The 25236-nt window shown below is 42.0% G+C and overlaps 1 protein-coding gene across 3 annotated transcripts in view; it reads right to left on the reverse strand.

Annotated features, from left to right (window-relative positions):
* DOCK5 (dedicator of cytokinesis 5) overlaps positions 1-25236 on the reverse strand; it is a 217608-nt gene that overhangs the window by 28671 nt on the left and 163701 nt on the right. For all 3 annotated transcript variants that reach the window (XM_059926858.1, XM_059926860.1, XM_059926857.1), the window contains 12 exons: positions 25129-25223; positions 23759-23837; positions 22450-22550; positions 19705-19763; positions 19244-19398; positions 18395-18480; positions 15945-16104; positions 15117-15157; positions 14402-14492; positions 10254-10373; positions 6622-6711; positions 4531-4635 (listed from right to left, as the gene is read on the reverse strand). In XM_059926858.1, the coding sequence (XP_059782841.1) occupies positions 4531-4635; positions 6622-6711; positions 10254-10373; positions 14402-14492; positions 15117-15157; positions 15945-16104; positions 18395-18480; positions 19244-19398; positions 19705-19763; positions 22450-22550; positions 23759-23837; positions 25129-25223 (1182 nt within the window). The remainder of the gene's footprint in view (positions 1-4530; positions 4636-6621; positions 6712-10253; positions 10374-14401; positions 14493-15116; positions 15158-15944; positions 16105-18394; positions 18481-19243; positions 19399-19704; positions 19764-22449; positions 22551-23758; positions 23838-25128; positions 25224-25236) is intronic.

Genomic DNA, 25236 nt, shown 5'->3' on the forward strand with positions numbered 1-25236 from the left:
CGAAAGTACGAAGCGAATCAACACAACAGGTGAGACAGGAACAGAGAACAGGATTAATCTACAGCCGTCCCAAGCCAATCCTGGAGATCACCGTGGATGGCCACACTGAAAGTCTCGTAGAAAATAACTGCCCTCAATATTATTCTCTCCATTCCAAACTGCAGCTTTTTTCTCTTTAATAAAACTAATAAAATTGGATGTTTTGAAAAGAAATTTTCTAGGCCCCAGGCATGGAAGAAATTCACAGCTATTGCAAGTTCAAATGTCACCATGTTTTGAAGGTTCTTGCTCCTCTGATGGTCACTCAGATGAGTACTTAGTATTTAAAGCCCACACGTGATCCATTTTTAACTAAAATCTGGGCCCATATTGTCCTGTAAAATGTTTTTAAAAATCACTTGTCCATTCACACAACCAATATGTATCGAGCGAATGAGATACGCCAGACGCTAGGGACAGAATGGTAACCCTACTCTGGTGGAGAGAAATAGAAAACAAGTAAACAAATAAGTAAGTAGGATAATTTAGATAATTTAAGTACATTGAAGGCAATATACCTTCTGCGCTCAACACGGAGGGCAGTGAAAATTGCCAGATCTTTTGGAACTGGTGATAAAATGTTTCCAAGCTGGGAAAGATTTATGTGGCTGACGCATGCATTCTGCAGTTTCATCATTCAGGCAAAACTGTGGCAGGTTAAGGGATCGGAGTACAAGAAAACACTAAGTGTATGATGTGGACCATAAGTGTGGAAGGAACCAGACAAGCAGAAGGTCAGTACAAAGCAGCTCAACCTGAAGGAAAGGGTTTCCAGGAGGACACGAGACTTGATGGGATGTAGATGGATGGACAGGGTCAGGGGAGGAAAGGAGAAGAGAGGACAGCCAGGCACGGAAGTGAAAAGAAGGATAAGGCCCAAGGCAGAAAGTACGGAGTGCAGGTAGAAGAAACATGCTTGGACGAGCCGGAACCTGAAAGGCCTGGAAAGGCAGGTCAATGGTCCAAAGGCCTGGAAATTCACTGGAGGTTCTAGAAGGAGGGAGCAATGTGATGAAGGAGGAAGTGTTGTCAACCTAATCTATCCAACGGTAGGGATCCTTGGCAAAACCCTGTGGGGGAAGGAGGAGCTACAGGGACTGGTGTTTGAGTCTTTGGTGTTTGGTAAAGAGCAAAGGGATGGGAGAGTCGGTGAGGATTCGGAGGTAACGGCCTTGGAGCAGGAAGAACAGGGCTGCCGCTGACAAAAACAGAAGAGACGGAGGCCTGCTTGGGGTCAGGGGAGAGGATATAGTTTTATACTTTCTGAGTTTGGGGAAATAGTCCGCAACATGCAAGGGCATTTAGGTTACATAATTCACGTGGATTCTCTACTTTTCAGTACACGCTGACAACACGTAACATCTACAAACTCCTGTACAGTTTACAAAGCACTCCCATCTGCTATTCATTTCATTCTCAAACCAGCCCTGCAATGTGGGCCTTATTTCCCTAACTTCAAGGTCAGAAAACCAAGACTTGGTGGTCATGTGATTTGGCCAAAATCACAGTCACTCAGCAGATGATTTAGACCCCAATTTTTCAACTTGAAAGTCTAGACTTCTTGTTTTCACTGAACCACTGCTGTCTTCCAGTTCATAACCGTTATTCCATGTGACACAATAATCATATGTAACAAGTGTGGTAGCTATCAATATCTTATCATGAACGATAGCAAATTTAAGACCAGAACCTACTGCAGACCTTCTACTCTTATTACTCCAGTCTCCCTTGGCCACCTTATCTACAACCAGTGTTAACGACACGTAAATAACCCAACTTTTATCTCCGGCCTAGAGCTTTCCTTTGTGTTCCAGACCCATAGAGCAAATTGTTGACTCACATTTTTTGGATGTTCCAAATCTACCTCACATTGAGTATGTCTAAAATCAAACAACCTATAAAGATCCCAAAGGCCCTCTGCAATCTGGTACCCATAGCTCTCTGAGCCCGTTCTCTACCTGCCCTTTTGTTCATGCATCTCCAGCCTCATGGCTTTTGAACGTGCTGTTCTCACTGTCTGGCCCCCTCTTGAGAGCTGCCTGGCTTATTCCCTCACGTCTTTCAGGGTTTTGCTCAGGTGTCATTTTCTTACCGAAGTCTTTCCTATTCACTCTGTTTCAAATTGCAACTCCATCCTCACCATCTGCCTCTCCATTCACCTCCCCTGACACATTTTTCTCTACGATACTTGCTTAGTGTCTACCCTGTATGAGGTGTTGTTCTAGGCCATCTGACACACTCTATATTTTACTTATTTATCTTAGTATTTATTTATTTGTCTCCCCAAGCCAGAACAGAAGCTCTACAATTTCAGGGATTTGGATTTGTTTTAGACTCTGCCCCCAGGCCTATATTACAGCAAGGTCCATAAATATGGGTCTGCAGTAGGTTCTGGTCTTAAATTTGCTATCGTTCATGATAAGATATTGATACGAGCTCAATAAATATTTATTCAGTGAGTGGATTCGTCCTCTCCTCCATGATTCTGTCCTTTCCCAGTGCTGCCATCTTAGTGGATGGCTCCAGTGCCCCACCAGTTACGCAGACCAGAGAGCTAGGAATCATTCTTACCACCTCTCTCTTGCTCATTGCCATATCCCGTCAATCATCAAATACTGTTACTTCGTCTCCATCACACTAATCTTTCCCTTCCTCTCCAAAGCCACCTCCCTAGGCCAACCTGTCATCTCTTCCCTGAACATCTGCCATGGTCTTTAGGGGCTTATCTACACGCACGTCCCATCCATTCTCCATACCAAAGCCAGATGACCTTGCCAACACAGAAAAATCTACAATGGCTCCCACTGTTCTCTGGATGCCAACAAAACACGCTACGTGACCCCAAAGCCCTGCACGTTCCTCCCACACTTCCTGCCTCATCTTCCCTGCTCACCCCAGCTCCCTCTCTTCCCACAGCACCTGTCTTTCACTCCCAGCACCTGCCATGCCCTTGCCTGCTGTTTCCTCTGCCTGGAACGCCTTTTCCTATCCCCTTAACCTTCTTGACTCCCCCAGTTCCCCTTTCAAATCCCAGCTGAAGCAGAAGTTCCCTGGGAAGTCTTTCCCGATTCTTAAAAAATTCAAGTATAATTGACACATAGTAAAAATCTACCCCTTTTAGTGTAAAATTCTGCGAGTTTTGACAAACATAACCATGGCCACAATTAAGATATAGCACAGTTTCATCACCACTTAAAATCTCCCCATGTCTCTCTGTAGCCCAACCTTCGCCCCACCAGCTCCAATGACCAGATCCAATAACCACTGACCTGCTCTCCGTCCCTATGGTAAGTGTTGGCTTGGCCAGAATGTCATATCAATCAAATCACAGAGTATGTAGCCTTTAAGGTCTAACTGCTTTTACTCAGCACAATACATCTGAGATTCATGCCTGTGGGTATGTGTATCAGGAGTTTATTCCTTTTTTTCCTGAGTAGTTTTCCACTGCGCGGCTGTCCCACACTATGCTGATCCCTTCACCAGCTGAGGGAGATGTGAGCTGTATCCAATCTTTAGTGATTATAAGTAACAGTGCTATAAACAATCATGTACAATTTTTACGTGAACACAGGTTTTTATTTTACTTGGGTGAATACTCCTTGCTTAACCAACTCATCTAGCACAGAATTCCTGTCTTGGTCAGTTTCGATTTTATATTTGTTTGTGCGATTATTTAATTCACATCTCACCCATTAGGTTGTAAAATCCATGAGAGCAAGGACCACAGCTGATTATAATCAGCACTGTATCTCTAATGCCTGGCACACAGTAGGCCCTAAGCAAACAGTTACTGAATGAATGAATAAACTACTTCCTTACTATGCGCTGTAAGGAATGTATTTTCCTTTCTACTTTTTTCTTTCTTTCTTTTTTAATTAGGGGAAGGAAGATGGATAATATATATATTTAAACATAGCTCAGCACTAAAAGAGGCTTCTTTTCTGTGGGAGAAAATAAGAGGGCTTTTTTTGGGGGGGGGGGTTTGCTTTTTCGATTGTAAAATCAGTATCACATTCTAAAAAATTTTGAGAAAGAAGATAAACATGGTCCTTCTCATTATTCCAACAAAGCTGTTTTTGTTTTTGTGAACCTTTTGCAGTCTTGTCCTGGGGATATTTGTTTTCAAACTAGCTCTAGCTGGAAATAAAATAAACAATTAGATACATCAATCCACACTCCACCCCCCACCCCCCCGACCCCCACCACCGGCTGACCCTCAGCAGCAGACCAGCGGAGGGAATGGTTTTGTTTTTCCCTTTTTCATTCCACCTGGGAGAAGTCATTTTACAAAAGAGCTGCCAGAATACCAGAGGTGGCCCGGGGTGAAGAGACCAGCCACTCAGGAAGTGGTTTCCTTCCCTAACCTCCCACCGTGAGAACAGTGGTCTCCAGCTGCTAACACGCTGGACCCATCTGGAAAAGAAATGAAGACCTTCCCTCCTGCAGACTGCAGGGCTTAGTGGCTGGGGAGACCACCCTCAGGCTTCTTACCCGCAGGAAAGAAGGAAAGCCCTGTCCGTAGTAGCCAACAGCAAAGTATTCAGGCTGAGGCCTCATCGCCTTAATGATGTTCTCATAAAATGAGGCTCTTTTTTTCTGGAAAACAAAACAAGACATTCCATAGGGAGGTTACAAGGGCACCGCTGGAAAAAAAAAAAAAAAAAAAGCTCAGACTATTTGCTTTGTTGTTTCCCATGTAACAGAGAGAAATGAAAGGTCTTTATAAAATATCTTTTGGGCCAAAGAATTATCCTTTCCCTGGATCGGCGGTTTGGGACCTGCATCTACAAATGGGCCCGGGAGGGTCTGGGAATCCTTGCAGTTATATGTAGAAAGACAGATGTGTGTGCATTCACCTGTGGAGGGAGGGACGGTTTAGCTTTCACCAGTTTCTTGAAGTACGTTCAGGACCCCTAAAAGGTTAAGAAGCACTTTCTGAGATTCAGGTGGGTGGTTGCACTGGAACACAGACATATGAGGAAAGAGAGAACTTTCCAGTTCATGCAGGTGGTTTCGATTCAAGGCCTCGGTTCAGCTACAGGTGCCCAGAAGGTGGTGGTGGTGTGTTCTATTTTTCAAATCTGGTATCACCCCTATCTTTTTTTTTTTTTTGTAATTGAATTTTTATTTTATTTATTTATTTTTATACAGCAGGTTCTTATTGGTTATCTATTTTATACATATAAGTGTATACATGTCAATCCCAATCTCCCAATTCATCCCACCACCATCCCCCCCGCCACTTTCGCCCCTTAGTGTCCATATGTTTGTTCTCTACATCTGTGTCTCTATTTCTGCCTTGCAAACCGGTTCATCTGTACCATTTTTCTAGGTTCCACATGTATGCGTTAATATACGATATTTGTTTTCCTCTTTCTGACTTACTTCACTCTGTATGACAGTCTCTAGATCCATCCACATCTCTACAAATGACCCAATTTCGTTCCTTTTCATGGCTGAGTAATATTCCGTTGTATATATTGGTACCATCCCTATCTTTAATTCTTCCTGTGGGGAGAGGTTTCCCAACCAGGGCATAGAGCGTCAGCCTTAAAGGAAGCAAAATAGGTAGCCAGACCTGGGGGGCTTTGACAGCTGTCCCTCCCACAATAGTTAGCGTGAGGGTGATTACTACACTACCTCAGTGAAGGTTTCTATCACAATGTTTTCTTAGAGAGGTAACTTGTTACACTGCTCACGCCTCAGCTCAATTTAGTCTGTGAAATTCATCTTTGACTTTTTGCATTATGGCAGGAGCTGGTACCATACAGAGGCAAATTCTTTTCAAAGCGATCTTGACAACTATCTCCTCCAATTATTATATGACAGTGGGTGACCTGACCTTTTGTGACTCCTCCACTGAAAATGACCCAATGTAATATTGTGTTGGCCTCCCACTGGGCATGGAAAAGGTTATTTTTGTTTCGCTTTACTGTTTTGAAATAGGTGACCTGTGCCAACAGCCAGGTGTAATACACAAGGGCAGGAGGACGGTAAGAGCAGAGAAGTCCAGGGATATTCGGAGCAGGAGAAAGGCAAAATTGGAGAATCAAGATAAAAAACAATAAGAAACAATAAAAAACAAAAAAACAAACTAAGAACAAAAAATTTTTTAAACTAAAAAAAAAAGATTTAAAATTAGAAAATAAAGATTAAAAACAGAGCTCAAAGATGAGCAGTTTATTCATTCAGCAGGGCCCTGAGGATGTGGACCAGAGGACAAGTAATTCTGATGAACAGATGTCAGAAAACATCTGAAACGTGGAAAGGCTTCCTGGAAGGCAGAGTAACTGAGAGGGGAAAGGGGTGCTGGGCCTGGGATACGGAGGGTCCACAGAGGAGCAAAAGGCACAGAGGAGAGAGGGCTGTAGACGGGGATCCTGAGCCCCCTATCAAAGATAACCTGGACAAATGGCGCTAACAGCTTTTAGACCTCATTTCTCTTCATTTTTATTCTAAGCAAGGGGTACTTTTCCGTTGTAAAGAACATCAATTATCTTTTTTAAACTTACAAAACCATTTTCACAAACACTACGAATAGCACCCCTGCCAGAGGCTCGACGTCTTCTGACCCAGACTCACCAGGAGATCACCCAGGCCCTCGTAGTCGAATACTTTGCTCTCATAATTCTCGGCCAACTCTTTGCTCAGCTTGATTGCCTTCTCCCACATCTTCAGAAAAAGAAAAGGAGGGTTACCAGTGGAGAACAAAGCAGTCATTGATCCAGTTGCAAAAGCCATTGGAGAGTCACTGGGCAATGACTAGGGAGTCACGTGGGTTGAGTTTCTGCAGACACTCCCAACGTATCTCACGGCTTGGATCAACTAACCCTGTTTCCTGACATCAAAAATCTACTGTACCTTAGCCGCTTTGCCAGGGGGCATTTTCTGTTAATTCTGTTTGTAAGAACATGAAGAACACCATGTGTCCTCAAACAAAGCAATGCTGAGTTTAAAGGGCAATGAACTAAAGACCATTGAAAGTGCAGTGGAACCAGTTCCAAAGACTAGGTCTTGAGAGCATGAAAGTCTTGCTGGAGGGGAAAGGAAGTTGGTGTGGGCTCTTGTTCTGGTTTTGAGATGTGTGTGTGTGTTCCTTCTGAGTCAGGTTGTTTGGGAGGAGTGGAGGTATGAAAGAAAGTCTAATCGTACTGTTGTGTGGAATTTGGGAAACTATTTCTCCAAGTTAGGGCACTGATTTCCTATTTCTAACTAAACTATCTACATAGTCAAAGAGAGCTTCAGGAAATGCCTCACAGCATTTATGAACATGTAAATTACAGCCGAAGGCACATATCTGGCATCTGAGGCTAGCATCCCAGACTGATGAAACTCTGTTCATTTTGGTATTTCATAAAATGTCTCTTAGCTGGATACTATTAGTAACTCAACATCTGAAAATTTCCTACTTCAGTCTTGTTAACCACACGCTAAGCTCCACTGTCTCTGGCTGCCGAAGGAACGTGTGTACAGTTCACATACAGTTGTAAAAACATTTTAAAATTAAACCTTCTAATATCATTTGCCAAATTTGTCCCTTCTGAAATTTCTGGGCCTGGATCATGGAAAACTCTTTGAAATGTGCCACATGGGCCTCAGCTGGGCCTGGTGTAGGAGGCCAGTCAACAGCACCATGGGGCCCAGTTCACTCCTCATTCACCAAATGCTAACTCAATGGAAGAGACAGGAAGACAGCCTAGCACAGAGGTTCTCAAAGTGTGGTCCCTGGTCTCTGGGAGTCCCCAGGACCCTTTCAAGGGGTCCATGAGGTCAAAACCATCTTCTTAATAATACTAATATTATTTGCCTTTTTTCAATGCTCATTCTCTCATGAGTCTACAGTGGAGTTTCCCAGGGGCTATAGGATGTGTGATGTCGCAACACATGGGATGTAGAAGTGGGTATTCGAATCCTGCTGTTTTTATGGAGCCAGATGACAAAGAGATTTGCAAAAATGTCAAACAATGCCACTCATATTGCTCACTTTTTGGAAAATATGGTCATTGTTCATAAATAGATATGATTTATATTAACAGGTAATACGTTTGTTATTGTTAAAAGAACAAGCAAGTAAATATTTAAAAATTTTGTTTTAATTTCTAAGACTAGAAATTAATAGCCATCAATAGACATAATCCATGTGAACAAAAGCTCTTGGGGGTCCTCAATGATTTTTAAGAGAGTAAAGGGATGCAGAGCCTAAAAAGTCTGAGCAAAGGGGGCTTCCCTGGTGGCGCAGTGGTTGAGAATCTGCCTGCCAATGCAGGGGACACGGGTTCGAGCCCTGGTCGGGGAAGATCCCACATGCCGCAGAGCAAGTGGGCCCGTGAGCCACAACTACTGAGCCTGCGCGTCTGGAGCCTGTGCTCCGCAACAAGAGAGGCCGCGATAGTGAGAGGCCCATGCACCGCGATGAAGAGTGGTCCCCGCTTGCCGCAAGTAGAGAAAGCCCTCGCACAGAAACGAAGACCCAACACAGCCAAAAATAAATAAATAAATTAAAAAAAAAAAAAAGGTATTAAAAAAAAAAGTCTGAGCAAATATATTTCCTCTCTGGGCCTCAAATTCTTCCTCAGTAAAATAGAGATAATATCTACCTTATAGGGTTATAGGGAGAATTAAATTAGAAAAGCAGCCTGAAAATCACCCAAAACAGTAACTTGCACTAAATTGATGGTAGCTATTTTATCATGATGATCATTTATTTAATCAACAGGTTCCACTGGTAAAACAGGAATGGTGGCTGGAAGTGGCAGGCCCTTGAAAAGAGTCAAATCTGGAATCTGTTTTGTTTCAATAGCACACACTTTTTTTTTTCTCCCCCTACCCTTTCTATGCTTTTTTTCCATTTTAAATTTAAAAGTCTTCCAGCTGGACAAGCTTTCTGCAGCTCATCACAGATTCCATGACTTGGTGGCCCAGTTTACATGTTTATTTTACTTTCTCTTCCTCATAGGCATTTAAGTTGCTTGTTCCGTACAGCCTAATGTGTCAGGCAGGCAGTGACCTGGGGATGGGATGTGCCCCAGGTGTTAGCTAACAACCTCTAAAGAATGCGCTGAAAAGGATTATACTAGCTCCTGGCCCTTAGCAAAATTTAAAAGGTACAATTACGGTTACAGAGAGTGAGGCCCTGGGCTGCCCACTGTATTCTCCCTTGGGTTATGTGTCCTCAAGATAACTGATCTCTATTTATTGCCTTTCTTACCTTAATTAATCTATTCATTTTCTCTCCCATTAAAAATATCAGAATTCAAAGATACACATGGGAATAGTGAAGCGTAACTTATGAGTCACTGTTGCATAATAAAGAACTTGTCTGGTCTTTGTCCTGAGCTCCTGGGAGGCAGCTTCTAACTCTTGTAATTTCCCCAGTGACAGGAGTGTCATTGTTATTCATGGTGGACCTCTCAGACCACATGGGAGTTGATACTAACTCTGCCTCTGCCAGAACCTCCAGCCATTTGATTAGAGGGTTGGAGCCTTGAGCTATACAGTATCAGACAGACCTCCAGGGAGGAGATGGGGGCTGGAGATGGAGTTTATTCATGTGGTTTATGATTCAATCAGTCCAGCCAATATAACGACACCCCAATAAAAACCCTACACACAGGACTTCCCTGGCGGTCCACTGGTTAAGACTCCACGCTTCCACTGCAAGGGGCGTGGGTTCGATCCCTGGTCGGGGAACTAAGATCCCGCATGCCGAGTGGTGCGGCAAAAAAAAAAAAAAAAAAAAATTAAAAACCCTGCACACAGAGCTCAAATGAGCTTCCTGGTTGGCGAACACATCAGTTCGCCAGGAGTGTGATGTGCCTGAATCCACGGGGAGAGGACACAGAAGCCATGCACTTGGGACTCCCCTAGACCTTGCCCTGTGTATTTCTTCATCTGGCTGGTTCTGATTTGTATCCTTTATGATAAAACTGTAATCATTAAGAACAGCATTTTACCAAGTTTTGTTGGTTGTTCTAGTATAGTATCAAACCTGAGGGGGGGAACCATAGGCACTCCCTCCCCAAATTTATAGTCAGTTGGTCAGAAGTGTGGGTGGCCTGGGGACCCCTGAACTTGCAGCTGGTGTCTGAAGTTTGGGCTGTCTTGTAGGGGTCTCTGCGCTAACTCTGGCTGGTGAAGATCAGAACTGCAGTGTATAAGTATTGCGGTCATTTCCTCCTTTGCCTTCATACAAAAACAAGCCACCCAACACTCACCTTGCCTTTGTCAAAGTACGATATGATTTCTTGATACAGCTTCTCTTTAAGCTCTTGCTGGGTATACACATAGTAAGTGTCCCTCTGAAGCAAGTGGGGTACACAGGGCCTGTCAGACCACTGAAAAACACACAAAAGCAACACAAGAGATTGATGCAACACATCAATTCATTTAAAGCAGATGAATGTAACAAATATTCAGCTGAAAAAATTCACAGAAATATTTGTATATATCTTTGACTCAATCATATATTCTTGATGATTTATTAAACACAAAAATTGCACATGCACATACATATACATGCCAGCTTCAAAACAAGTGCATGCCAAATGGACACTCAAGGCATTCCCGTGAAGGTCAGGAATGAGGTGAGGCTGCCAACCATCATGACTGTTGTACTGGTTACCACTCAGTACAGATAAAAGAGAGAAATCAGAAGCATAAAAATGCAAAAAAGGAGGTAAAACTGTCATGTGAAAGCAATGATTGTATTCTTCATAATCAATCCATTCACAAAGGGTGCCAACTGAAAACCTACCACAAATAATGAGAGAATTGAGTAGTGGGGTCAAAATCAACATATTTGGAAATAAATCAGAGATAGATTTCATATAAATAATAACCGTGCTGAAGATAACAGAAGAAATGACCCCTGCAAGAATAAACCCAAAATGATCAGATACCGAGGCACAGCAATGTGAATATACTTAATGCCACTAAATTATACACTTACAAATGCCTAGGATGGTAAATTTTATTTTATATGTATTTAACCATAATTAAATTAAAAAGAAAAGATATCTAAGGATCAACATAGCAAGGAATATTCAAGACTTCTACACAGAAAATGTTCACACACCACAGGAGGGCACAAAAGCAGACCTGAACAAATGGAAAGTCATATCATGCTTTTGGATAAGAAAATGCTATTTTATAAACATGGAAATTCTCCCCTAAATTAATTTTTAAATTTCATGATTCCAAAGTCCATGTGAAAAAATAAACAAAAAGGAATAAGGTGGAAAACTCTGAAAAAGAAAAGAAATGAAGAGAAACTACTAGGTCATAAAACATACTGATAATTGAAACAGTGTGGTCCTGGTGCATGAATTGACAGAGACCCATGCAAAATATGTAAAATCTAGAAAGAGGTTCCCCCCGACCCTCCATACAGTGATTTAGTACATGATCAAGATGGGATCTCATACCAATGATGAAAATGTGAAAATGATGAAAATGTGGCCTATACTTAATAAGTAGCATCCCTACTGAGTAGCTCTATGGGGAAAAAGTGGCATCCACACCTCATACCTTATGCCAGGATAGGAGAGCTGAATTTTCTGAGCAGCACAAACGAAAAGACCTACAGTCACTGACACTGTGGTTTCTCTCTGATCATCCCACAGTCAACAAGCCTTCCTCCCTAACCCATATACGATAAGCTTTCTGGTGCCCCAATCTTGAGTATGAACTGTGAATGGCTGCCTTAGGGGAAGTGGTGAAGCAGAGGACTCCCGTTTTTAATTCCAAAGCTTAGAACAATATACATGTATTATTTAGGTATAAAATAAAATTTAAATTATACAAGAAAATTAATTGCTAGGGACAAGAATGGAGGCAGGGAGATGCAGTAGGAGGCTAAAAATGATAACTTGGACCAAGATGGTAGCAATGGAGATAAAGAAAAGTGGGTAGGGTGAGGCTATCAAAGAGACATCTGCACCCCCGTGTTCACTGCAGCATTAGTCACACTAGCCAAGATACAACCTAAGTGTCCATCAATGGATGAACGAATAAAAATGTGGTATATACATACAATGGAATATTATTCAGCCATGAGAAAAGGAAATCCTGCCATCTGCAACACCACGGATGGACCTTAAGGGCATTATTCAAAGTGAAGTAAGTTAGACGAGAAAGACAAACACTGTACAATCTCACTTATATGTGGCATCTGAAAAATCCGGACTTGTAAAAACAGAGAGTAGAACGGTGGTTACCAGGGGCTGGGGGGTGGGGGAATAGGAGGAAGACTGTTTAAGGGTATAAACTTGAAACTAGTAGATAAATAAGCCTGGAAGACTTCCCTGGTGGTGCAATGGTTAAGACTCCGCCTGTCAATGCAGGGCACACGGGTCCTGGTCCAGGAAGATCCCACATGCCACGGAAAAACTAAGCCCGTGAGCCACAATTCCTAAGCCTGCGCTCTAGAGCCCGCGAGCCACAACTACTGAGCCTGCATGCCGCAGCTACTGAAGCTCGCGTGCCTAGAGCCTGTGCTCTGCAACAGGAGAAGCCCCCGCTCACCACAACTAGAGAAAGCCCGTGCGCAGCAACAAAGACCCAATGCAGCCCAAAATAAATAAATAAATACATAAATTCATTTTAAAAATAAATAAATAAATAAATAAGCCCTGGAGATCTAATACTATAGCACAAACTTGTTCAATTAAAAAAAAGAAAGAAAGAAAAGTGGATAGGGTGAGGGAGGGTTTTGGACAGAGGGTCCATGATTCTTGTTTGTGCAGAATGTGGGAGGGGTGAGTAAAAGATGATGACGACCAGTATCTTTTATTAGATGCCAGTGCCCTTTAGTGAAATGGGGAGAAAGGAGAGGAAGGGACAGACCCAGGAGGACAGTGGAGGGAACAGCTTCTGTTACTGACATGCTAAGTTTGAGTTGTCTATTAGTCATTCAGAGATTGATGTTGACAGAAAAGTAAGTTGGAGGAGTCGTCAGAGCTGGAAATAATTATTTGGGATTGATGATGTAGAGTTGTATTTATATCCATGGCACAATATAATTTCCTCAGTGAGACAGTATAAGTAGGATGCTACTTCTACAGTTCTATATTTACTTACAGCTCACTTCTCTACAGTTTTACACATATTGATTGATGTGTTTGTTTTTTCTTTTTAAAATAAATAAATATATTTATTTAATTTTAATTAATTTAATTAATATTTAATTATTTAATTTAATTAATAACAGCTGCGTTCGGTCTTCATTTCTGCGCAGGCTTTCTCTAGTTGCGGCGAGCGGGGGCTACTCTTCGTTGAGGTACGCAGGCTTCTCACTGCGGTGGCTTCTCTTGTTGCAGAGTACATGATCTAGGCTCACTCGTGGGCTTCAGTAGTTGCAGCATGCAAGCTCAGTAGTTGTGGCTCACGGGCTCTAGAGCGCAGGCTCAGTAGTTGTGACGCACTGGCTTAGTTTTTCCGCGGCATGTGGGATCTTCCCTGACCAGGGCTCGAACCCGTGTCCCCTGCATTGGTGCATTCTTAACCACTGCACCACCAGGGAAGCCCCTGTTTTTTCAATTAGAGTGTCAGTATTAGCAGCCTGTAAGTTGTGCTCTGCTTCCTCAGGATTTTTAAATAAATGATATGCACCCATCTGTTCAAAGCAGCACTATTTACAATAGCCAAGACATGGAAACAACCTAAATGTCCATTGACAGATGAGTGAATAAAGAAGATGTGGTACATATATAGTGGAATACTACTCGGCCATAAAAAAGAATGAAATAATGCCATTTGCAGCAACATGAATGGACCTAGAGGTGATCATACTAAGTGAAGTAAGTCAGGAAGAGAAAGACAAATACCATATGACATCACATACATGTGGAATCTAAAATACGACACAAATGAACATATCTACAAAACAGAAACAGACTCACACAGAGAGAACAGACTTGTGGTTGCCAATGGGAAGAGGGAGGGGGGGATGGATGGACTGGGACTTTGGGATTAGAATGGATAAACAACAAGGTCCTACTGTAGAGCACAGGGAGCTATATTTAATATCCTGTGGCAAACCATAATGGAAAATATGAAAAAGAATGTATATATATATGTACAACTGAATCACTTTGCTGTACAGCAGAAATTAACACAACACTATCAGTCAACTATACTTCAATAAAATAAATTTAAAAGTAAGTAAGTAAATAAGTAAATAAATAAATAATAATGGAAATTTTCCCAACCTTGGTCTAAAAACTAGCTGTGCCTATTTAGAAGGTATGAAAACATTCTTGGATAAAAGGGTCCCCCTTGAGTAGGGAACTTTCCCATCAGAATCATACAGGATGCGGTCCCAACGGGCTGGGCGGCTGACGTACCGCACACCTGACCCGCTTACCTGCAGGAGTTCAGCATGTAGAAGGAGAGTGTAGGCAGCTTCGGTGTAGTTCTCACAGTCCCGGTGCAAATCCCGCAGCTTGTACAAGTATCTGGTCAGAATGGGAGAAAGGAGGCATTCTGCTGCCAGGGAGTTGATGCGACATTTGGCTCACGCCACAGCCAGGCGGCAGGAATAGTTACTTCCTATTCCTTAAGTCTTTGTGCTGCTTCCAGCCTGTGTGTCTTTCCTACTCTGCCTATGCTACTTTGTACTCTTCGTTTAAGGCAGTGATGTTTAAAAAAAATTTTTAACGTCACAGACCCCTTTGGGAAGCTCATGAGAGCTAAGGAACGTTTCCCCAGGAAAACGCACATAGTTTACATCCAAGTTGGTTTCACGCTCAGGGCTTCCTGCACGCCGGGCTAACAGTCCTTGACAGAGGGTGAATTTCACGTCTTTCCTGTGCTGTTTTCCCCGGTTACCTGGCCAGAGCCCTCTATCCTTTCCTGGAATCCCGACACGGTCCTCCCTCTACACTTCCTCGTATTGTACTTACTTGTGTATCTGTCTAAAGCGTTTACCCTCTTAGGAAGAAGGGAGCATATCACATATTTTCTGGTGTCTCTCGAAGCAGCAAGCACGGTGTTGGGGCTTATTGTTTTCATTTATTGGAGAAATAAATCATAAAGCCCTGAGAGATAAACAGCAAAAGCAGAAATTTCTTTCAGCTTACCTTATGTAGATGTCCTCTCTCTTCTTTTCTTTGTAAAAATTCTACAAAAAAAGTCACAAAATACCAACACAAAGCCATTATTGATGAGCTTGCCACAAAAATGGACAAACCACTCCTTGCACTTTTCAAGTGTCACTTTTCCAAAGACTTTCTTCTTTCCCTTTAACAAATACCCCCAACAAAATAAGGAAGTGACAATTTATAAAGCAGAAAAGTTGAATTCTTTTAGGACCATGCTTCTGGGAAATGTGAGGGAACCTTCTAGGTGAATAGACAGCTGGGTCATACCCAAATCACCTGATATTCTGTTTTCTCAGGGAATCAGAGGTGGTAGCTTTTTGATTTACATGAAGAGGAGTGTATGGCAGCCCAAACCTCTGAGGTCTGTGGTCCCAGTTACAACTGTCTAAGGAAAGGCAAGACCACAGGGTTCTACCACCTAGAGGATTTCATAGACTAATTCTCTACTCATGGTATATTGTTTTTAATGCATTTTCGTCTGTGTCGAATAATCCCAACAATAAAGCAACCGCATAAAAACAGGACAGAGAAACAGGCTGAGGATGGCCTTCGGTAAGAGAGTTGAGTCAAGAGCTTATGTTGCATTTTCCATCCCTGTTTCCACATTTATCCTCAAGGTCTGAGGCAGCTGGCATCTGTGAGTTCAAAGCTGGGTTGGCCATTCCAATTAGACTCAGCAGGACACGGACTCTGGACAGGTGGTCCCAGGGGACCTTTGTGCCTGCCGGATCTACTTAGAGCTGCGCCATGGGGTGCAGGGGGGGGCCGGGCACTGCCCTCTCGCCATCCCAGGGGCGTGGCACGTACCAGCACGTTAACGGTACAGCTCATGCGGTTTTCCTTGCTCTCGTCATGCATGATAATGGTTCTGTAGTCCAAGAGATTCTCTAAGAGGCTGCTGACCAGGAGCGCGAATACTTCTCCGGAGCTGGAGAGGTATTTATGTTTCCGGCAATGTTCTAGAAGCCTGTGGGGCAGAGATAGAGACAAATGCCCATGTCCCACACCGTCACTCCAGCACCGCCTATAAGCGCTGTCCATGGTCCTGGCAGCAGGTGGCGCAAGACCAGGAGACACACACCCTTCCTGTAACTCCAGTCTATGCTAGCCTGGGTCCTTCACTTACAAGGCTCCTCGCTGTTACTCAAGTTCTACGTTTTCTTTAGGTCTGTAGCTCAAGCCCTATCATCACTGAGGATGCCAGCCCACGATGCCCTTCTTTGAATTTCTATTTGTATTTGTTCTTTGTTTCTGTCTTCTGTCAATACCACAGAAATGAGAACCTTTGCCCAAAGGGTTTGTGTGTGCTATCTGATCACTCTACTCATTTGAAAGGACCATCTTTTCTCCGTCTTTATTCTCCCTAAGGCCTAGCACTTCAGGGCATCCTGAAGGAACTCTAGAGAATCTTGGACTGATGCCCAGCCTAGAGGAACCTAGGAACCTACTACACTTCTAGACATGTGGCTCTTTGGATAAAAGTGGGAGACGCAAGAGAGAGGAGATATGGGGATATATGTATATGTATAGCTGATTCACTTTGTTATAAAGCAGAAACTAACACACCATTGTAAAGCAGTTATACTCCAATAAAGGTGTTAAAAAAAAAAAGTGTTATTTTCAGGAAAAAATGGACAGTTGTAAATAGGTAGATGGAGGTTAAACTTATGGTCTAAATCCTCTCCCTCTGGACCCAAATAGAGCAAAGCTTCTATAGGCGCTTCTCAGATTAGACAATTAGAAGAAAACTTTGGGAACAGGAGAAAAAATGGGTTCAAAGCATTAGTCCAGACTCTAGAATTATTCTTGAGCACTGGAAATTGGTGCAGTCATATTTTTCTACATTCGTGATCCAAGAAGAATGAAGGAAAAATAAGATCTGTATGTGAAAAGTCAACTGTAGGATTTTTTTAAAGTGTAGTTTTATTATCACTTGTAAATGTTGTGTGCGTTTGTATGTGTGTGTAACACCTGCACTTAATTCCCGTATGAGATCAGAACTGCAGAAGTGATAAATTGAAAGGTCTGAATCTCAAATAGGCAGACCAAATGGATATAGGATGAAAAGATCAACAAACGATCTTATCATCCATTACAAACAAAATAAGACAGACTTCTAGTTCTTTAAAATACAGACGAGTCATCAGTTCCATTTCTGAGTACCCCGTGTGCTAGTTCCTTAAAAAAATCTTTGAAAAATAAAAAACAGAGTTGGGAGGGCCCCCGTCCTCAGCTCAATCTAGTGCCCACCACGTCCATGAAGCAGGTAAATCCCAGAAAGACTTAGGCACGTACCCAATCAACAGGTGACAGAGTTGGCCAATATCATAAAAGTTCAGAGAACACAAGAAACGAACAGTCTAGGGTAGTTACAACCCAGGATGCTGGGAAGATCTGCAGATAATAACAGTAACGAACACCAGAGCAGCCAACATTTGTTCAGCATGAGCTCTGTGACAGACACTGTGTTAATGCATCATCTCATTTAATCCTCACCAAAATACAGATCTTATCATTGTAGATGACCAAAAAAAAAAGAGCCGTTGTATAGGTTAGAGCATCTGTCCAAAGTCAAAATCCTAGTATGTGGAGAAAGCAGGATTTGAAGCACAATCTCTCTCTCCAACATCTAAGTGTTTTTAACCACTCTTGTTATACTGTCATTCCATACATGCAAAGGAGAGTAAGAGGGACAGAGGGTGACAGGCAAAGGTCTGTCAGGGTATGGATGGGGAACAGTGGGATAATGTGAACACAGGGAGGGAATGAATGTGTTGGCTTGGGGTGTGGGGAGGGCAGTGAAAAGGGCTGGAGCTGTACCTGGTGTTCTCAGACATCCTTCACAGGGCATAAGGTATTTTTAAATGCAAAGTGGACCTTGAAATGTTTTTCCCTTCTCCTTTAAATTATTGCTTCGAAGCCATAATTAGAGGTGCTAGCACTTTTGTTAAAGTTCAGCATTTCAAACGCTGGGCAAAATGCCACGACTCTGTCCATCTCCCTCTCTCCTCCAGCTGCTCTGTTCTCGAGGGCCGGGCTGGCCAGGAAAACATGAACATTTGACTCACAGCAGATAAACAAATGTCAGCAGTGGATGGTGTAACTCCATGAACCCCCCCACCCCCCGAGAACCATTCATGGTGGTGACCCCAGGGATGCTGAGACTACTTGATTGGTCTGTAAGGGCAGCAGAAGCCTGTTTTTCTCCATCACTAAATGATGCAATCAACGTGAGATTTTGTTTCTGAAATACTCACAGTTTTTCCAGAAGGACCTTGTATTGTTCATCTCCTCTTCCCCCTTCTACCTCTTGGTCCAGCTTTGTGATCAACTCATTCTCAAACTGAAAGCAGAGGCAGAATTTCACAGGAGAATGCCACATTCTCAGAAGACACGAAAGACATCGAGCCAACTTTTCTAGATTTGACCCAACCCCTTTACTGAATCGTAAACTAATTCCAACATACGTAGAGGAAGACCCCGCTTCACATCATCCATTAATATCAAAACTTTCTAAAGCAGCCTTGTGCTACTCTGTCCTTTGCTTTATATTTACGGAAAAAAATTACCCCAAACATTATTATCCAATCACAACTATGCATACAAAAATAGCTTAATGATTCTAATTTTCCATTTTATTTTTGGTTCTTGTCAAAGTCTTGACAATGGGATTGCTTTTGCAGAGCTCCATAGCTGCAAAATCTTCCATTCAATACTAATATAATGTATAGATAAGGAAATTGAAGCACAGGAAAAATATATCAGGCAGACTAAGGTCTCAAAGCTAAAGACCCCTGCACAATTCCCTCAATCCACTGCAATATTTGCAAGAGATAGAATTAAACTGCATGAAGTCAAATTTTAGTTATCCAGAGATAAGAGTGCTTCTTTAGGAAACACACGCAGCAGAAAAGGCTGCTTCTAGGGCCTTGGTTGGAATATCTGATCCTATGCCTAATTGCTTTACAAAATAAAATGCAAAAAAAGAAGTTTTTAGATCACCTTTGATTTGTTTTATTCAGGCTACTGCTTCTCTATATAGAAAGAAAATAAATAAGAGTTGACTCTATGTGCATTAGTAAGATGACAGGTCCACCACTCCTTACCATATGGAAATTGCCATTTCCACTGAAATTGAACTCACACTGCATCATATCAAAGAAAATGGGGATGGTGGCTTTCCGGAGCTCTACTTCGGGGGTCAGTGTGACCTCCAGAATGGGACCCACCATGGATGGGATGAATTTGATTTTGTGGGGACCTGAAATGAAAGTAAGTGAGGACATGAGAAAAAATAATTTCACCAGAAGTAAAGTGCTACAGTCTTCCTCCACAGGGCCCATAAGAAAAGAAAAAGTTTATGTGGGTAAATCAATTCAGAAGTGACTGACTAAATATTGTTTTCTGATAACATGTGATGTCGTAAGAGACCGACAAGTCAACTTGCACTTCCAGACACACAGAGAAATCAATCTCAGGATTCTTGGAATCAAAATGGGAAAGAATTCATCGTGGGATGCGTGTCACCCAGGAGTGGTGTGTGGGCCTGTTTGGGTTATACACTCACCCAGGTTATACCACATGTCCCGGATCCTAAAGCCGATTTCCTTTCTCATGTCCCCGTATCTAGGAAGAAGATCATAAACCAGGAGAAAGATGTGCAGTGGAAACAAGAACACATAATACAATGATAAGGGAAGTAAAAGAGCCTGTGTTCCTCTAGGTCACAATTAAGGTAAGTCTCCAGGCAAAATCACATTAAGACATGTGGTCGAGGGACTTCCCTGGTGGTCCAGGGGTTAAGACTTGTGCTTCCACTGCAGGGGGTGAGGGTTCGATCCCTGGTCAGGGAACTAAGATCCCACAAGGAGATGTGGTCGATACCAAAAAAAGCCCCCAAGAACTGAGCCACATAGAGGTGGGGGGACTTTCACAGCAGGAGGAAGACCAAAGTAAGTGTCAAAAAATCACTGAGAAAATGAGATTAACAAACTTTATTGAAGAGGGAAGAGTGAGAAACACTCTGGTTGTTCTTAAGCAAAAAAATAAAATAAAACACAACAAACACTAAAGAAAAGGAAGATGAACGAGGGATGACTTACACAGTAATGTGGCTGGCCTTTATATACTTATATTTGAGTAACCCTTATCCACACCAGGACGCTCTTCAAAGCACTCACATTGGGAATCTCTAGACATACATTCTCAGTGGGAGTGACAGTGTCCCTGAAGGGGTGAAAATTGGTCCATGGGGGCAAAAAAAGCTTCCTGTTTTTATGTATAAAGTACAGATATACATTTAGTACATAAACTGATATATGGTATATCTGTGGTATTAATATTTCATGGGGGGGGTGTGATTAGAAAAACATTTTCTAAAAAGGTTCCTTACAGGAGTTGACAATGGAGGAAAAAAGAGTAGAGAAGCATTGATCTAGACAGTGGTTCTTGGGCGGAGGTGAATCAGAGTCACCTGAAAATCTCTTAAAGAATACATATGCCTAGGGCTGCCCCACACCATATACCATATCAGAGGCTGGAGGCTTAGACAATAGAAATAGGGTGGGTCAAAAGTAGATGCTGTAAATATTCCCAAGGAGTTAGAATATGGACTTATGACCTACCCTGCCAGCACGATTCTGTGTTTTCTACTTATGATACTATTGCACCAGACATTTTTTTTTTCAAATTCTTGCTTTGGCAATGTCTTCAGAAGCCAGTATAAAAATCATATTGAAAAATTTTTCTTACTATTCCTATTTAACAAAGGTACCTAAGCTAATTTTATTATTATTATATAAGCATATGTGGTCCATGTCCGGCACATAATAGATAATAAATGATAACTATTCTTATTGCTTATTAATACTACTGTTGATGCTTTTACTAAAAATCAGAGAAGTCTTGAAAAAAAATTCATTCACATTCCTATAAGCTTAATATAAATGTTTTTTTTTGTTTGTTTGTTTTTTAAAATTTTCATTCATTTATATTTATTTTTTTGGCTGTGTTGGGTCTTCGTTTCTGCGCGAGGGCCTTCTCCAGTTGCGGCAAGCGGGGGCCACTCCTCATCGCGGTGCGCGGGCCTCTCACCGTCGTGGCCTCTCTTGTTGCGGAGCACAAGCTCCAAACGCGCAGGCTCAGTAATTGTGGCTCACGGGCCCAGTTGCTCTAGCGGCATGTGGGATCCTCCCAGACCAGGGCCCGAACCCATGTCCCCTGCATTGGCCGGCAGACTCTCAACCGCTGCGCCACCAGGGAAGCCCCAATATAAATGTTTTTATTTCCTAAGGTTTATCTTTGCCCATATGCATATATTTTTACATGGATTGTACTTACAGTCACACTTTCCTTTGACCAAAACCAGAATCATTAATTCTTACTAGCCACTTTATTTATCAGACTTGGTGTCAACTCATTTCACTTATGGTCATTTAACCAAAATCAAATACATCCTTGAATGAAGTTATGTCATTTAAGGTATTCTAAAGAATAAGATTAAGGTGTCCATCTTAAAAATCAAATATCTCTTGATATCCACCCCACAAGGAAATCTACAAAACAGGTTTTACTTTTATCTTTGAAAGTGCAATCACTAAATCTCAATCACTTAGCCACCAATCTTAGTATTTTAGGGAGGAGCTAGAGGGATGCTAAATAATTTGCCTAGAGTCCCAGACATGCTAGCAGGGGAACAGAACTAAAATTCACAGCTTTTAAATGATAAATTTCTCAAGTTCTATTTAATTACACAGCCTTTGAGTTCCCAGGCTCTCAATGAACTTCAAAACAGACTTGAGGTGAAAGCAATGAAAGTCTTCCCTAAATCTCTCATCACTCTTGCACACAGGTCCATTTTGAATTCTGAGCCAGGAATCTGGAGGGTGTTTTTAGGTGATGTGTTACTCTTGGCTTCTCTGCTGAAGTGACTGAAACTGGGAGGTAGACCAATGGTGCCAAAGGAGTCTGCTCTGTGAAGCATGAGACAGAGAGGCACTATGCCTGCAATTTGGACAAGCTGCCAGCAGATGGCAGCTGTTCCTGGTGATGGGAGGACTGGCTGGCTTCAGTGTCTCTTTATGTAGAGATTCTATAATAGAATGTGATGGTTGATTTGAAAATGAATGGGCCCCTGAGAAAAGATGTGAATCTGGGGAAATCTGAGGTCTATTAAACGATTATTTTAAGACCTATCTCACTAACAACACGGGTAACCACTGAAGAGTAATTTCTGTGATACCAAAACTCCTGCTCCAAATAGAAATGGAAGAATCACCTTCCCAATCATAAGCAAGTTTAAGAGGACACTTACTTTTTTACAATTTTGTTGCGCTTGGCTTGTGAGAAGGTTTCAAGCTGAAGGGACTCATGGGTGAGAAAAGCGACTGCCAAATGGAAGTAATTGTTCCAGAGCTGTTCAAAATTAATGGTGTGGGTGAAAAGAAACAGAAAATAACATTAATATGAGTCATAATAAAACAGTGCCACATGGTACAAATGCACTCGCCAGAAATTAATGGGAAAAAAATCCAAAATAAAATCCACAGGACTTCCTTTTCTCTCCTGTGTTTCAATTATTCATCCCTGAAAGTTTTAATGCTTTATTAATATCAAGCTTTTAAAAATAATCCAAACTATTATATTTGTCTTTACTCCTGGGATAAAGGAAAATTGTTGCCAAGAAGTGTACCTATTTATAGTAAGTAGTTTGGCAATACTTATCAAAAGCCCTGACAATCTGCCAAATTTTTGACTAGTAAATACTTTAGGACTTTATCCTGGTAACATATTTATGGCTATTTAAAAAAATATTTAAAACAAGGAAGGCCCTCACACTGCTATTGAACATAATAACAGAAAATGGAAACAATCTAAATGTTCATAAGAAGAATTCGGTTAAATAAACCATGGTCCAGCCATACAATGCACTGTAGTCAGCCATTAAAAATACTGTGAAAATATTTATTATCATCGAAAAGATCACAGAAAAAGTAAATAAAGTAGATTAACAGGTTACCAAAGAACTGTACAGCTTGATTCCATTTTGGCATAGGTACTTATGTGTGTGTGTGTATAAATACACACACGTATATAACCATTTTGATATATATACACACATACACATATAAACACATATGTATATACACATATAAACATGTATATGTATATGCAATATGTATATATAATCTCCTCTGCTTATGACTCTCTACTTCCAAAGTTCCATAGATACAAACACAGGCCATATCACAGCAAAAGCACATCACCAACAAAATGTACCCTGTAACGGAAGCAGGACCTTGTCTGCCTTCACCAGGCACTAGAATAGTGCCCTGTACATATAACTCTCTAATATTTGTTGGATGAACGAATGAATGAAGATGGAGCTAGTGATCACCAGTTTTGTTATCACTTTGAACTTTCAAACAGGTGTTTATACAAACTGCTCTTTGGACACTAAACCGTTTGTAGGTAGAGGAATACCTGCGTGCCTACCTGCAAGCAGGTGTGTTTGTGTGTATTTGTGTTATGATAAAAAATCTGAGGCGATGTTTTCCAAAATGAAACGGTTCTCTTGCTTTGGCTGAGAACTCAAGGAACTCCTAGGTGAGTCACATGCTTACCTGAAGTTCAAAGCTTGCCTGATCCATGAAGAATCTTGTGAGAACCTCAGCAAACTGATTTATGGCACGGAGGAAAACCCTAGGGGAGGAAAAACACACTGGATAAAGAAGGCAACTTCATGCTCTTTGAAACATTTTCCATCTATGTTAAAAGCCAAAGCAAATCAAACCTGGACTTGACAATCTAAGACCTTTAGATCTATCAAGGTCCTTGGAGACCAACAACAGCACATTCTACAGAGAAGGTTACTGAAGATCAGTTTCTTGAACTGACTAGTAGCACAGCTCAAGGCTGCATCACAATTTAGCCAGTTCAGGGTACAGCTCAGAGGACAAGCCAGGGCTCCCAAGCCTCAGACCAGGGCTCCTTTTGCTCCATCGTGATACTAACGTTTTAAAGTCTAGGACTTCGGATGCAATTGTTTCTCTAATCTGTACATAGTTGGGAAGGGTTTTTCTAATCAGGTATCAGGACCACAGAGAGTTAACAATAATGCTATCATAATGATTTACTTTATTTAGCTCTTTAAAAATCCTGAATCTCTTTTACTATCTGTATTCAGTCCATTTCACTTTCATTCAACAAGTCTTTGTTGAGGACCAGCAACTGCAAAGCACTGGCTTAGGTTTTGCCTTGAAAGAATGGTTCCTGTTCTAAGAAATCTACAACTTGGTGGAGAGCATTTGTAACCTGTAAATCGAACCATGACCCAACAAAGAATATGGAAAATTCTAGGAGGGGGTATCAAAGAGGTATGGGGAAATCAAAAGAAGAGAAGATGACATCCAGATCAGAATGGCTTCCTTTGGAGATGGCATTTGAGAAGGACCTTAAGGAATGGGAGGCATGTTGATGGCCAGAGACAATGGGGCAGACACTGCAGGTAGAAGCAGCAGTGTGAGCGGAGGCACAGAACATGTTCAGGGTCAGGGTCAGGGTCAGGGTTAGGGTTAGGAGGGAAGAGGCCAGTTTGATTGGAGGGCAAGTTGTACACAGAGGGAAACAGTGGAAGACAAGGCTAGAAAAGCAGGGTGGGTCGGGATGCAGATGCCTTGAATGTCAGGATGATGAAGGCCATATGGAGACACTGAAAGACACCTTGCAGAGCTGATGCTGACAGTCAACATGAGAGCAATGAGGAGGTTACAGCAGAAAGAAGAGAGCAGAGAGCCCAAGTCGGAGTGACCACAGTAGCCTGCATGGAATCAAGAACAGGAGCACGTAAACCAGGACCACGAAAGCGGGAGGATGCTTACTTTACAGATGGTGGACTTGAAGCAAAGAGATTTAACATGCTTCACAAGGGTCAAAACCTAGTTTCCAGACCCAAGTTTTCCAATGCCTCTGGCCCTGCGATGGTCAGTCTCACCTGCTCTGTGTCATATTCATGACCATCCAGTCTTTGGCATAGACGTTCTTTCCAATTAGATCCTTAAACATGATAAAAGTTTCCATGAGGAAATCCTGCAGAAAATAA

Source organism: Balaenoptera ricei, chromosome 6 (assembly GCF_028023285.1).
Source record: "Balaenoptera ricei isolate mBalRic1 chromosome 6, mBalRic1.hap2, whole genome shotgun sequence".
In the NCBI taxonomy this organism is placed as follows: Eukaryota; Metazoa; Chordata; class Mammalia; order Artiodactyla; family Balaenopteridae; genus Balaenoptera; species Balaenoptera ricei.